Genomic DNA, 14924 nt, shown 5'->3' on the forward strand with positions numbered 1-14924 from the left:
AATGGCCAGACTGGTTCGAGTTCACAGAAAGGCTACGGTAACTCAGATAACCACTCTGTACAATTGTAGTGAGCAGAATAGCATCTCAGAATGCACAACACGTCGAACCTTGAGGCAGATGGACTACAACAACAGAAGACCACGTCGGGCACTTTATTAGGACCATAGTGTTCCTAATAAAGTGCTCAGTGAGTGTAGATTAACTAGATTTTTATATTTTCTTAAGAAAATATGAATAGTGAATGTCCCTGTAAAACTTGTAGGCACAAGGTTAGAGTGTTGTGAATGTTTACTAGGGCGTTGCTATAAGGTTGTTAAGGTGCATAGTTAACCCAAAAATGAAAATCATGCAATCGCTTACTCACCCTCATGCCATCCAAGATGTGTACGACTTTCTCTCTTCTGCTGAACACAAACGAAGATGTTTAGAAGAATATCTCAACTCTGTAGGTCAACAGGGTCCAAAACTTTGAGCTCCAAAAATCACATGAAGACGCATAACAGTAATCCATTCGACTCCAGTTGTTTAATCCATATCTTCAGAAGCGATATGATACTGTAGGTGTGGGTGAGAAACAGATCAATAGACGAATAATACAGATAAAGAACAGTAGCTTGCCTTAACAGCAAAATTACTAACGTACACACACACACACACACACACACAAAAAAAGGCTAGTAAGGTTTACTTCATTTTTATTTAGCAAGTTTTTGCACACAATTTTTCTAAGTAAATCTAAATGGTATAAAACTAAGAAAAATCGACTTAAATTTATGACATAACATTGATTAAAGTGAGTAAATTTAATTTAAACATTTGAGTAAATTCAGTCACTTTTTCTTTCAAGTATGATATAGATGTCGCTTAAACATAGTAAAATTTAAATAAACATTTTATTAGAACATGTCACGTGTTGAATTTTCCATATAAACATATGCTTAAGCATATGCGAACAGTGAAACCACGCAAGCTCATTAATTATTCAAGCCCAGTGCATGCTGGGAACATCAGCTTTGAAAAATTAAGTAAAAATTACTAGTGAAATTAGCTCAAATTGACAAATAAATATGACAAGGAGCAAATATGATTTATTTATTATTTTCCTTTCCTTTATCCCTCCCTTTTTTTCTTTCTCCTCCCTGCACAGTATGTGGTGATATGGATTAAACCACTGGAGTTTTAAGGTTATGCTGCCTTATGTGCTTTTTGGAACTTCAAAGTTTTGGACCCTGTTGACTTGCATTGTATGGATTTGTATATTTTTTTATTTTATTTTATTTTTTTGCTTGTGTTCAGCAGAAGAAAGAAAGTGATACACATCTGGGTTAAGTGCATTACTATGAACCAAATTGGATTCCTCATTCAGTGTCTTTTTCTTTCTTTCTTTCTTTTTCTTTTCTTTCTTTTTTTTTTTTTTGCTCTGTGAAAATTGTAAGTCCAGCCGTTTGTAAAAGTAATAGCACACTGGTCCTCAAGAAGCTGCACAATTTGAAGTATCTTTCATGTCCATAGCACAAACAGTGTTTATAAATTAGTGGATAGGTTTAATACTCGAGGTTAATGGTTTGTTCCAATCCCTAACCTCAGGTATGAGCAGTAATAACAGTGATCCTCCATGTTTATACAGCCCTAAATGAAATGCCAACGGGCACCGGTAGATGGCAGCAGTGGGATTTCCTTTCTGCAAAGCATCAATTAAAGCACATCCCCAACTGAACTGTTAATAAACTAGCTTATTCCTTGATATTCTCCCAACGATCAACCTTCCAAATGACCAAAAGCGAAAATATTTACTCTTTAGCAAGTCGCTCTTTTTTGATGATTAAGTTGTCCTGGGATGATGCATATATATTGATCATCAGCTAAAAACATGTGAGTGTCATGTAAACGATCATTTAACGAGATACAAGGACCTCGCTGCATACACCATCTTTATTATTCGCCTTATATTCCCGCGTTGTGCGTCAAATCTGACGTCATGGGAATGACGCTAAACCGGGGTCACGGAGTGCACACGCTTCTGTGTGTAAACTCCTTAGTTTGGGGTTAATCAGTGTTGAAGCAAGAAATAATGTCAGAAATAAAAACAAACAATGTACTGACTTACATCTGTATATCAGATTCTCATTTAATAAAGCGTGAAACCATTAGGCCTGATCTTATATAGACATTTCTAAATCCACTCAGTTGTTGATTCTTAAATTATAAGCCTACATTAGGCTATTACATTTGATCCTCCCAGTCCTGAATATCTGGTTTTAACCTTGTAAATGTAAGTAAAAAAAAAAAAAATAAAATAAAAAAATTAAGGGAGAGGCTACGCTACAGCCTAATGAATATAATGAAAATAGTCAAGACTAAAGGGTATTTATCCTCAATAGTTCTTTGTTGGTTTTATAAAGCAGTTACTTAATAATAATAATAATAATAATAATCATAATAATAATATCAACACACACATTTTTTAACAATATTTGAGTTAGCATATTCATAACGCAGTCCTTTGGTTAAAATATATAGTCCTTTATTTTAATTTTTTTATTAGTGTTTCATCAAAATGACAGAAGTTTAATAACTGAGGTGTGTACAAAATTTCAGATAAAGAACACCTTAATGGCAAAATTACTTGCACTGAAAACAAAATTGGCTTGTAAGATTTACTTTTATTTTGCAAGTTTTTGCACACAGTTTTTTTTAAGTAAATCTAAATGGTATAAAACTAAGTAAAATCTACTTACATTTATGACATAATATTGCTTAAAATGAGTGGGTACATTTAACTTACACATTTGAGTAAATTCAGTCACTTTTTCTTACAAGCATGATATAGAAGCTGTTTAAATAAACATAGCAAAATTTAAATAACCATTTTATTAGAACATGTCAGGTATTGAACTTTCCATACAAACATGTTTTTAAGCATGTACTAAATTACATACAGAAGCCTCCCACAGGGAAACCTAACACATGCTATGTAGTCTGTTAGAAAACATAACCAGCATTATATATATTCAATAAAAAAAAAATAAAAATAATTCGGTTAAAGAGTGGCACATGCAGGCCTCAGCACTTGGTGGACAAAACACAGTGAAGGTGACAATCAACAGCTGATATTTTTGATCATAAATGGGTAATTTTGAGAAGAAAATGAACTTAAGACTGCACAAAACAAAAAGTTACCAAATGTAACAATAAAATGAACAATAAAAACGGTGTAAATAAACTTGCGAAATGTGAAATCATGCAAGCTCATTAATTATTCAAGCCCAGTGCATGCTGGGAACATCAGCTTTGAAAAATTAAGTAAAAATTACTTGTTTTATATACCAGTGAAAGTTGCTGAAATTGGCAAATAAATATGACAAGGTTTTCTATACACTGTAAAAATAAATAAATAAATAAATCCTGTTGTTTTTACAAAATAAATAAATAAATAAAATGGCAGCTGTGGTTGCCAGAATAATTATATAAAAAATACAGTAAAAATGTAAAAAACTTTACAGAACAACCTGTAAATGTTACCGTTTAAAACTGTTGTAATTTACATGACCACGATGGCAATATATATATATATATATAAATCTGTTAAATTTACAGTAAAAAAAAAACATCATAAACTTGATGTTAACCTACTGAAACTGTAAAAATCTGATTTTTACTTTATAAGATATTGTTAATCACCATAAAAATTACAGAAGAACACATGATGCCAAAAGTTCATCAATAGTGGCTCTTCCAGGAGCAATGACCAATAAACAAAAGTAAAAGTAATGTAAAAAAAAAAAAAAAATGTAGCATTTTTACAGTCTTTTACCGTTAAAATTACAGACATTTTTTTTTTTTACAGTGAAGGATTAATACATGATGACATTGTAAAAACAACAATCAGTCATAAATAATATTTACTTTTAAGAGAGAGCATTAATTGTTACGGAGAAAGAAAGACGATTTTTTCCTCAAATATATGCATAATACAAGGGCAAATATAAGATACAGTAAGATGCAAAGCAAGGGGTTTTACAATACAAAGAATTTCTCAATAATATTGTAAACAATAACAGACCATTGGTCGATGTGTGCTGTAAACAGTTTGACGTCATAACTATATTGTGTATTTTAGCACGGCTTCCAATCAGCATCCAGGACACTATCCGTTTTAGATAGACAGACAGATAGTCTTCAAATCTGTTGGACCATTAAGATGTTGTCAATAATCAATAAGGCATTTGACTGATCTCTTCTGTCCTCCTCCTCTCATGGTCTCCTCCCCTCCGATGCGCTGCGCATCATCCAGCGCTCTCGCTCTCTTCAGCACGCGCAGTTCTCCAAAACGCGTCTTCTGTCTTTATCCGAGCAGACCGCACGCATCATTCAACGCATCCCCAGCATCTCGCTCATTCACCCGAGGTAGAGACATACTGAGGCGAGAGGAATACTGACACTTCACCTAAAGAGACGCGCGTGAGAGAGACAAGGTCGGCTGCGTGTTTCGATCCGCGTCTGGACCCAAGTCGCTTTGGGTTTCAGGGGTCTTAAATCTGGCGGCGAGGGTCAGGACATGAGCCTGCTGTGCGGGGGCTTCGGCATGGCGGGCTGGGGGTTCGCTTGGGTTCTGGTGCTGCTCGCGCTGTGGAGGCCCGGTGCCGCTTGTCCCGCGCTCTGCACGTGCACTGGCGTGAGGATCTCGTGTGTGGATGCGGAGCGCAGTATCATGGCTTTTCCCATGCTGCAGTCCGACGCAGAGATGGAGAACATCACGGACATGTGAGTTATGACGGAGAGCCTTATTAAAAGATAACGAGCTGCCATGAGGTCTTTATATCACAGAGAGTCACAGAACATAAACATTAAAATCACACTTTAAAGCAGTCAGTGCCATCACCTTGCATATATTTATTTATGTGATACATTGGATATCTGTCCTCTTATTGAAAACTGTGCAATGGAATGACTTATTAAGCAGTAAATCTACTGCAGTGCTGCTTCTCATATTGCTGTTGACTGTTATACAAGAATCTACTTGTTATTTTCATTAAATGGTTGAATTGGTTTAATAAGTAGGCTGTTTTGCAATTAGCTGCTATTACAATTACAAATCACATCAGACAATCAAGGCTTGATCGTAAATACAACAGATGTTTACTTTTAGGTAAGTGGGCAAGTCATTTATGAATCAGTTATGAATACATTGGATTGGCCTGAGACACATGGGAAAGTGTGTCCATTTATTCTTTATTAGAAATTCATCAGGAATGACTCACATGTTCTTTTTGTGGTTGTTCGCAGATACATTGCAAATCAAAGCAGTTTCACATCCATTAATGAAAAAGATCTCAACCTATACCACAACCTCAGAAACTTGTGAGTATACTAAAAGGAATTATAACTCGGGTTATATTATTTATATGTGGAAATGATATAATTTGTGAATGTTTGTCTTGATCTACAGAACGGTAACAAACACAAGGCTCACGTATATTTCTCGACAAGCCTTTCAGAACAACCTAAAACTTCAGTATCTGTGAGTGCTTTGTCTGGTTTTTGGAGGAGGTGCTGTTGTTTTTCCACGAGCATGCTTTAATTTAGCATGTTTTAATTGTTTTGAATGTTTTTTTCACTACTCTGTGACACACACACACAAAACCTTTACAAATTACAAAGAAAATTACTTCATTATTTTTACAGAATTACAAATTCTGCAATGTGTATGTTAGCCTACATTTAGAATAGATTAAGAAATGATCTGATATTTTGTGAATGTAAAAATAAATAGTGTATGTTTTGTATGAAAACTGTATGTTTTATTATAAGAGTTTTATCAGTGCTAATCATTATCTCCCTTAACAGGAATCTCAAAGAAAACAATCTGTCGTATCTTTCCTGGAGGAGTTTTCGCCATTTAAACATCTCATACCTGTGAGTCTCAGACCTTTTCAAGTAGATATATTTATGGTTAACATAAAAAAACCTTTATCTAAAGTTTTGTTTTGTTTTTTTGTTTTGGTTTGTTTTTTGTTTTGTTTTTGTTTTTTGTTTTTCTGGTTCGGTTTTGTTTTGGTTCAGTTCGGTTTTATTTTGGTTCAGTTCGGTTTTTGTTTTGTTTTGGTTCAGTTAGTTTTTTGTTTTGTTTTGGTTCAGTTAGTTTTTTGTTTTGTTTTGGTTCAGTTCAGTTTTTGTTATGGTTCATTTCGGTTTTTTGTTTTGTTTTTGTTCAGATCGTTTTTTGTTTTGTTTTGGTTCAGTTCAGTTTTTGTTTTGGTTCAGTTTGTTTTTTTGTTTTGTTTTGGTTCAGTTAGTTTTTTTGTTTTGTTTTGGTTCAGTTCGGTTTTTGTTTTGTTTTGTTTTGGTTCAGTTAATTTCGGTTTTGTTTTGTTTTCACTGAAATATGCACTATTGCTTGACCAATATGGGTTTTTCAATGACAAATTCTGATGCCAGTATAGAAAGTGAAGTTGCTGATAGGCTGATACTGATAGAAATATCTAATATAATAAAATTTTGTATCGCAAATGAGACTTGCACCAAATTGCTAAAATTAAATGAGCATTTGTTTCACATAATATTTATGTCACTGAAAAATATTTGTAAACAAAACTGTGCAGTATCCATTGGCAAGGCTGGCTGTAAATTTTGGAAATTGACACCTCTGTTTGGAAGCTGACACTTCTGTTTATCAGCCAACGAAGCGTGGTTATCAGTCAATCTTGATCATCTCAAAAAGGCCACATATGATCTGATTAACTGGCCTGGCCGATATATCAGACAATTTAAAATGTGCATGGCCATGATATAGCAAAATCAGGTTTCATATGTAGTGGTTTGTATATTTATGTGTGTGTTTTAAATTTTTTTTGCACAGCATGTTTCAGGGTCCTGTCATGAAGCATTTGACATCAGAAGCTCACATATCTGTCTTTGTGTTTTAGGCTGCTGGCAGGTAACCCTCTGCAGTGCTCATGTGAAAATGTGTGGCTGAAGCAGTGGAGAGGAGAGGAGGCTGAGGAGCTGCTGTGTGTGGAAGAAGGAGGAAAGAGGAGAACGCTCTCCTCGCTCACACTGCCTAACTGTGGTAAGAACAACTGACCCAAAATAAGATAAGAAGAATACTGTCCAGATTTCCTTTATCAGGTTTAAACTGTTTGCCCATGAATGGATAAGATTCCTCTTACTATTGTCTTCTCCGCAAATTTAGACTCCATTCAAACTTTGTGTTGTCTATTTTTGGTCTTTAGAAACATCAAAATATTGAAGAAATTTAACGTTGAAGTATGAAAATCTTCCATGGGTTTACATTGATAGAATGTTCAGCTTTCAAATTGATACCAATAACATTGACATCACTGTGGTATTTTCACATTAATTGTGATTGATCTTGTCTATCTTGCATCTGTTTTTTAAACTATAGCCACTTTTACACTGCAAGACAGTCACATTATGTTTTGATTTTTGTGCACAGCCAACAGAAAGCAAGATGCATACTGAGTGTCATGACAAAGTAACTTAAACTTAAAACTATTGCTTGCAAGCGCTGGTATTTCTGGTACGTCTGCAAATGCAAATTGAGATTTGTGGGGGGTGTTGTGTGTGCGTGTGGTTTAGGCCTTCATCTGTGTTTTTATTGCAATTTATGATTCCTTTAATCCCCCAAAGCTTTAAAACTACCACAGATTATTGTTTTTGCCATTAGAAGTGATTCATTAATAATTATTTGAGCTGATTCAGCTTTAGTAAATGAAAACAAGCAAACATATTTCAAGGAAGATTTGCTTTGGTTTTTCTCAGAGTGTGGTGATATAATGTTTAAGAGTGAAATTTGGGTTTGTTTGTTTGTTAAGATTGGACTTGTCCTGGCTGTAGTTTTATGGCTGCGGCTTGAGACTCAGATAATTATTGATCCAAAGATCAGCCTCCAGCCAGGCCTATTTTAAGCATTACCACAGCAGAAGGCCCTCAAGGGAGGAAGAGAGGACGAGAGAGAGAGGGAGGAAAAGGGAAAAACAGAGAGAGACGGGGTGGTGGGGGGGATCCCCAGAATGCAAAAACACTGAGACATTTAGTGCTGAGAGTCTGCTGCAAGCGTCAGCTGGCCTCTGGCCAAATACTCTCTCTTTTTTCCATTTTTTGTGCCATGAAAGAAAATGATGAACAGCTCCAGTGAATCGTTTCAATTTACTATAGTTTGGGGAACATCTAGAGTGCCAAATGTACATGTACATTTTTTCCAGTGTGATAATTTGCAGTTTAAATTGGTAGTGCTCAACTGATTTTGCCTTCAGTACCCAGATTTTACATTAAAAGTAGTATTATTAATAGTATAATAATACAAATATTTTATTGCAGATATAGCCAATAAATAATAATACATTTATTATCATTGCAAGTGAGCCCGTATTTATCTTGCATAGTTTAGTTCATAGTTTTTGAGGATAAGGAAATGTCACGCAACCTGTCCATGTTGGCGTCTGCCTAATTTGGCTAAATTTGGCTTGATTGGACGCAACCTTTGACCTCAACAACAAAAGATGTGGGACGCATTTTCTCCTCCCTTTTTAAAACAATATTTAATTTATTATTCATGTATACTATTTTTATTCATGCTGTCTGCAACCTTATAAGAACAGACCTGCGAGTTAAGAACTATGGAAGTCCATTTCTGCCACATTGGGGAAAAAAAATTGTCATATGCATTGTGTGTATCAGATAAAAAGTCATTATTATTAGATTCAAAGTAAGAATTTTTAGAAGAAAAAAACTAATTATTATGATACACTAAAATGTAATTATGAGATAAACAAGTATAATATTCATAATTCATAATTTCATAAAACTCAACACAACTCTGATTTTATGCAGTGAGAAAACAAACATAAATCATCATAAAAGATCATAAATATGACTTAGTATGTCATAATTATGACCAAGGCACTTTTTTATTTATTTTGTTTTTGTGGCAGAAACTTGCTTCCATAGGAGAACAACTGGTTTAAACTGTTTCCTGCCAGATACAGGCTGATAAAGTCATCACTTGTTGCAGCTTGTGAGCAGATAGAGATCTGACTCGGCTGTCCACTGATGACATCAGCACAGAGACAGTCTGAACTGTCCTCAGTGCTTTTACTGCGAGTGGCCAGCGGGCTAGAATGGCATTCTTGGGACACAGGGGAAAAGTACAAATGATTAGATTTCTGAGCTGAAATATCAAATTAAAAACACTTAAGATTAAATCTACACCATAAAAATGAGGTTCTGTGAGGTTTATGCTTAAAACAAGAAAAAAAAAAAAAAAAAAGGAATCTGCTAGTAAAAGAGGAAAAATACATTTGGAAAGATTTCTTTTAAGGGATAGTTCACCCAAAAAATGAAAATTCTCTCATTATTACTCACCCTCATGTCATCCCAGTTGTTTGACTTACTTTCTTCTGCTGAACACAAACAACGATTTTTGTTGAGTTTTTTTCAGCACCAAACAATGCAAGTGAATGGGTACAAAAATTTTGAAGCTCCAAAAGCACGTAAAGGCAGCATAAAAGTAATCCAAACGACTCCAGTGGTTTAATCCATGTCTTCAGAAGCAATATGATAAGTGTGGATGAGAAACAGATCATTATTTAAGTGCTTTCTACTATCAATACCCACTTTTACTCTCACTTTCTTCTTCTTTCGTTTTTGGCGATTTGCATTCTTTGTGCATATTGCCACCTACTGGGCAGGGAGGAGAATTTATAGTAAAAAAGGACTTAAATATTGATTTGTTTTTCATCCACACCTATCATATCGCTTCTGAAGATATAGATTAAACCACTAGAGTCATATGGATTACTTTTATGCTGCCTTTATGTGCTTTTTGGAGCTTTGCATTGTATGGACCTACAGAGTTGAAATATTCTTCCAAAAATCTTTGTTTGTTTTCAGCAGAAGAAAGAAAGTCAAACACATCTGGGATGGTATGAGGGCGAGTACATTTAATTTTTGGGTGAACTATCCCTTTAAAACAAGTATTTGAATTTAGTACTTGTACTCTGTACTCGGTTTCTAATAAAATAGACTCATTTGCACAATTTTTTCTTTTCCTTTATCTTGATGTTCACCTAACCACTTGAAAAATTCCTCAAATGTGGAAAAATGCTTTTTTCAAAGAAATATCACTCAAAAATAGATTTTCTTAATGAGATATTCAAGATACTATACATTTTCTGAAAACAAGTCTTAATGATGTGTGGAAAGTTTAGCTTCTCAAGTGATTTTTTAAAAATGTTTTTAGGTTGTTTAGACTTTTTTTTTCACTGAAAAACAAGACAAAGTTTTTAAGAATATGATTTCTATATTGTTAATCAGTGGATGTAAATGTTCTGGTTTGTGGTGTGTTTCTTTGTAGTTCTCCCCAGTGTGATTCTCAGTCCCAATAAAGTGACCATGCTGGAAGGGTTAAACGTGACGCTGGCATGCAACACTTCAGGAACGCCCACGCCTAGTCTTAACTGGAATACCTGCTCACTCACTTCCAGATATGAGGTAATCCTGAGCTTAATCTAAATCTGAATAACTTGATTCAGATTTTTATTTGTGGTTGCTGGAATGCAGATGTAATCGGGGACTGTAGTCATCAGATTTTAGACTTGACTAGGAGAGTATGGGGAGCCATAATATTTAGTTTCAATTTGGGCTGTCAGTCGATTCAATTTTTAATCAAATTAATTGACCTGCCGATGAATTAATTGAATTAATTGCATATATCATTATTTGCTGTGAAAGGCCACCAAATAAATATAATTACATATAAATAATTCATTGTAATTCAAATATATAATCTGATTGAAATACAGTATATTGCATTAATCTGGCAAACAAGTAAATCATTGATTAAGAAATACAAAAAGTGGCTTTAGAAGTCAATATACAGTATTGTTTGTTTTTATTGCCATGTTATTGAACATGTACCTACAGTCGACAGCAATCCATTTTGCAGTTGAGTTCATCAATTTGTTCTGCTCTCACAGGATGCGTTCTTGTGTTTTGTCTGTGCTATTTTTAATTATATTGTCGGTCTATGTACATATGCATCAGAAGGACAATTTTGAAGCATTTAATTGGTTTTCAGCATCATTAACGCAGTGTTTTTATGACCTGTGTGAAGTTAAAAGTAGTTGAAGTAGTTGTGCTTTGTCCAGCTATCACGAATGCAACCTGACTCTCATTCTGTTGCTGCGCTGCTTGTGAGGTTTGTTAAGGCGTGCTGACTCAAAGTTTCATGTACTTCATGCTAGCTGGAATTGCTTCAATGGTAGGAAAAATACGTACTTTTATTATGGAATGTACGTACGGGTCAGGAGGCATGATTAATTGCATTCGTTTTTTGTACAATTAATCGCAATTAATAAACGCGTTAAATCGACAGCCATCATTTCAATACACCAAATTAAAATAGCAGCAATAACGCTGTTAGATCTGTTTACTTTTCTTTGTCAGTGGTTTGATTGAATACTGTTATTTTCAAACAATTCAAAGGTTTTATGTTTCACTGATCCTATTTGTATTTGTTAAAATGTTTTTCCTAAAAATGTTGTTTTCATAATATTTTTATAAAATTTTAAATGATTTTGAAAGGATTTTGAAATCTGATGATGTAACCAAGGCCATGTGGGTGGGGGAAAATAATATTAACCAATAATATCATAACATAATATTTCATTATCCAATCAAAGAGAGATACAACATAAAGTCCCGCCCCTTATGTTGTTTTCTGCTGAATATTCAGATTCAATTCCCAATATGAAAGTCAACTGCATTGTGAATGCCATTGCCTTTTGTCTTTAAGCTATAATATCATTTCATTTCTAGTGAAAGGATGGCTTGTAACTGAGTAAATTATTTTAACACATTGGCAAGTTGTGTTAACTAACCTTTTAGGCTTTGATTTATGGAGCAAGGCAGAAACACTGTAAATAGAAATGACATTGACATTGCTGTAATCCACACCCACAGCTTGAGCGCTCGGGTCAGATGTCAGAGCTCAAGGTCTTGGATGTCTCTTCCCTGGACAACGGATGCAAAATCACCTGCAGATCTGATAACATGGTGGGCGAGACTGAGGCCTCTGTGCATCTGGACATATTGTGTAAGTTCTCATCAAGACAAAACACACAGCTGTACAAACAGATTTAGATGTTCTCTGCTTTATAAGCATTATTTGTGTAGAACTGGTGCATAATTACTACTCATTTAAACTGGAATTTAAAGTGGCCATATGTAGCAATACATTTTCTTGCATTGGAAAAAAAAAAAAATGTTCATGACCATTTTCCATCTTCCCACTTACCCTTAGAATTAAACATGCTGTTTTTACTACTGTACATTTAAGACATATGTAAATGAACTTTGTTATGTGTAGGGATGGGAATTGCTTGGATTTTAACAATTACGGTTTCCGATTCCTCTTTAGTCCTTAATGCTTTTATTAACGATTCTTAGTTTTGAGGAAGAAATATTTGAAAATAAATTTGCGTTTTATTGCTGTTCACTTAAAAAAAAGATTTTAGCCTATTTTTAAGATTTACGCATTTGAATTTCAAAACTAAATTCCAGCAAATTGAATTGTGTAATTTTTAACAAAATTGTTTTTTAATAAAATTCAATTTGATGGAATTTTATTATGAAATTCAAATGTGTAAATCTGAAAATGATTTTTTGAGTGTATATTTGACGCGTACTGTAGTTTCACATAAATGTTCTGGGTGGACTTGGAAGGGAACTCTAGCTAGTAGACTTTTCTTTCAATAGATAAAAGAAAATCTAGAAATCCCTTCGTTAGCAACAAGTTTATTAATTTAATCATCAACAAAAGATTAGCAGATTATGTTTAACCTCCTGAGACCCGAGCGTGACTGCTGTGTGCATTTTCCATTTCCCTTTTTGATTTGTAACTAGTAGCACCAAATAAACAAGCCAAAAAAAAAAAAATCCTAGAGTTTTCTTAAAAATGTATGTCAACATATGTGGACAGTGGGACTAAGTTGTGAAATTTTAAATAATACCAAGGTTTAGAAAGTCAGATTTTTTCATCAAATTGTTTATTATGTTTCCAGGAGTGTTGGTTATTCATGTTTTTGAGACGTTACAGACATTACATCAGAAATTATCATAATTTATTCTGATTCAAAGTAATGGCCAGCATCATCCAATCACTGCCAACCATGTTAAAATAAAATTATACATTTTAAATTCTGAATCTATGTACTGATTATTATTGTCCCATGTCTGCAAAACATGTTGAGTGGTCCAAACATCATCTGCAGCCTGAAACTGAACTTTTGACCGGATATTAGGAGTGAATGCACATAGCTGCATAGGAAAGCTATATTATGACTTAACCTGCAGTGTGCTGTCTGCACTGGTTTTAGAACAGTTTGAAATGCACCTTATTTTCATCCTAACTCCATATAAAGCCTCTGAAAACAACATTTTTCAGCTTTTGGATGAACCCATTTATTCTCAATGATAAAATGCACAGTAAATACAAGCATGCATTTACTAATGTTAATGAATAGAACCATATTGTACAGTGATAACAAAATAAAAAATAACAAAATGTATATTAAAATGAAACAAAATGACCCATAGACGTGTTAATGTTGAAAGTTATTCATAATAAATAAAAAAAAAAAAAAAAAATTGAGGGAATGCGGTACCAATTTCCACATATGTAGACATCATGTTTATCAGCGCGCTGACTCATGAAAACTAAATGGATTATTTAAAGCGACATATCAAATGAAACTAGAAATGCTACTCTTTACACCCAAACATGTTTCAATGAAAAAACGAGAGGCCAGATTACCAGAGGCACTTGGTGCGCCAGAAGTTTAACCTTTTATTGACAGTCTAGAGTCTTTTGAACAATATTCAGTTGGTTTAAATTAATTTAAATGATGTGTTGCTTATAGCAAAGCCAAAATACAACATCCACACATGTGGATGTGGAGTCGCATGAGGTCAAACAGAACACATAATTCCAAATGAAGTTCAGAATATCACAACTCAATAAGATGTTACCACAAATTGCAAAGTTTTCTAAGTACTATTAATAGCTGTGTTTTGTATTTCTGTCTATACTCATTTTCCTATCTGTGCCACTGATTTGGGATGCCAGTTCCACCCAAAATCAGCAAGCTGATGGATGCTATCTCAGACCACCACTGGTGCATTCCCTTCAGTGTGTCGGGCAACCCAGAGCCTAAACTGAGCTGGTTATTAAATGGCAATCCTGTGGAAGAGGGCAGCTTTATCCGCACCATGATCCATGATTTCTCAGAGGGCGAATATCATGGTTGTTTACAGCTGGACAGTCCAACACACATCAACAATGGAGAATACACACTGCTGGCTAGAAATGCATACGGAGAGGACCGCAAGGCCGTATTTGCTCATTTCATGCATGAGCCGTGGAATGGTGAGTTGACTTCAAAATAAGAATGGGAACCCTATTAACAAGGGCTACACCTCATGTAACGTAACAGACAGTATCTACAAGTTTTCTTATTTGTTTCCTTTTCCATTTTAATTCTTTAGAGTCAGTTACTGATCCACTGTATTATGGTGAGTATCTTTTAAACGTACTTATTGGAACAATGGAATAATATTGTGATTTAAAGGTGTTAATTACAATGTAATTAGGTCTTAAAGCTGAAGTGTGTAATCTTTTCTATGTTAAAATAATTTCTCCTATGCAAGCTTAACTTGCAGAGACAACTATTGTTAACTTTGTTAGCTTTCATTAACTTTATATTTAGGGGACTGTTTTATCTTTAAGTGTGTGTGTGTTTTTTTTTTTTTTAATTTTATGTCAAATACGTCATTTGAATCAATTAGAAGGGCAATGGTCACTATGGTGTCTAAACCCATAAGTAAATAAGCCAAGAATAGAATA

General features: G+C 34.3%; 1 protein-coding gene across 2 annotated transcripts in view; it reads left to right on the top strand.

Annotated features, from left to right (window-relative positions):
* The first annotated feature begins 3985 nt into the window (after window positions 1-3985).
* The window catches only part of LOC127415116 (BDNF/NT-3 growth factors receptor-like), an 88163-nt gene continuing 77224 nt past the window's right edge, over window positions 3986-14924 (top strand). For both annotated transcript variants that reach the window (XM_051653684.1, XM_051653685.1), the window contains exons 1-9: window positions 3986-4765; window positions 5288-5362; window positions 5451-5522; window positions 5849-5917; window positions 6928-7070; window positions 10377-10513; window positions 11984-12116; window positions 14148-14447; window positions 14567-14593. In XM_051653684.1, the coding sequence (XP_051509644.1) occupies window positions 4560-4765; window positions 5288-5362; window positions 5451-5522; window positions 5849-5917; window positions 6928-7070; window positions 10377-10513; window positions 11984-12116; window positions 14148-14447; window positions 14567-14593 (1162 nt within the window). In that variant the 5' untranslated portion in view covers window positions 3986-4559. The remainder of the gene's footprint in view (window positions 4766-5287; window positions 5363-5450; window positions 5523-5848; window positions 5918-6927; window positions 7071-10376; window positions 10514-11983; window positions 12117-14147; window positions 14448-14566; window positions 14594-14924) is intronic.

The sequence above is a fragment of the Myxocyprinus asiaticus genome, chromosome 24 (assembly GCF_019703515.2).
Source record: "Myxocyprinus asiaticus isolate MX2 ecotype Aquarium Trade chromosome 24, UBuf_Myxa_2, whole genome shotgun sequence".
In the NCBI taxonomy this organism is placed as follows: domain Eukaryota; kingdom Metazoa; phylum Chordata; class Actinopteri; order Cypriniformes; family Catostomidae; genus Myxocyprinus; species Myxocyprinus asiaticus.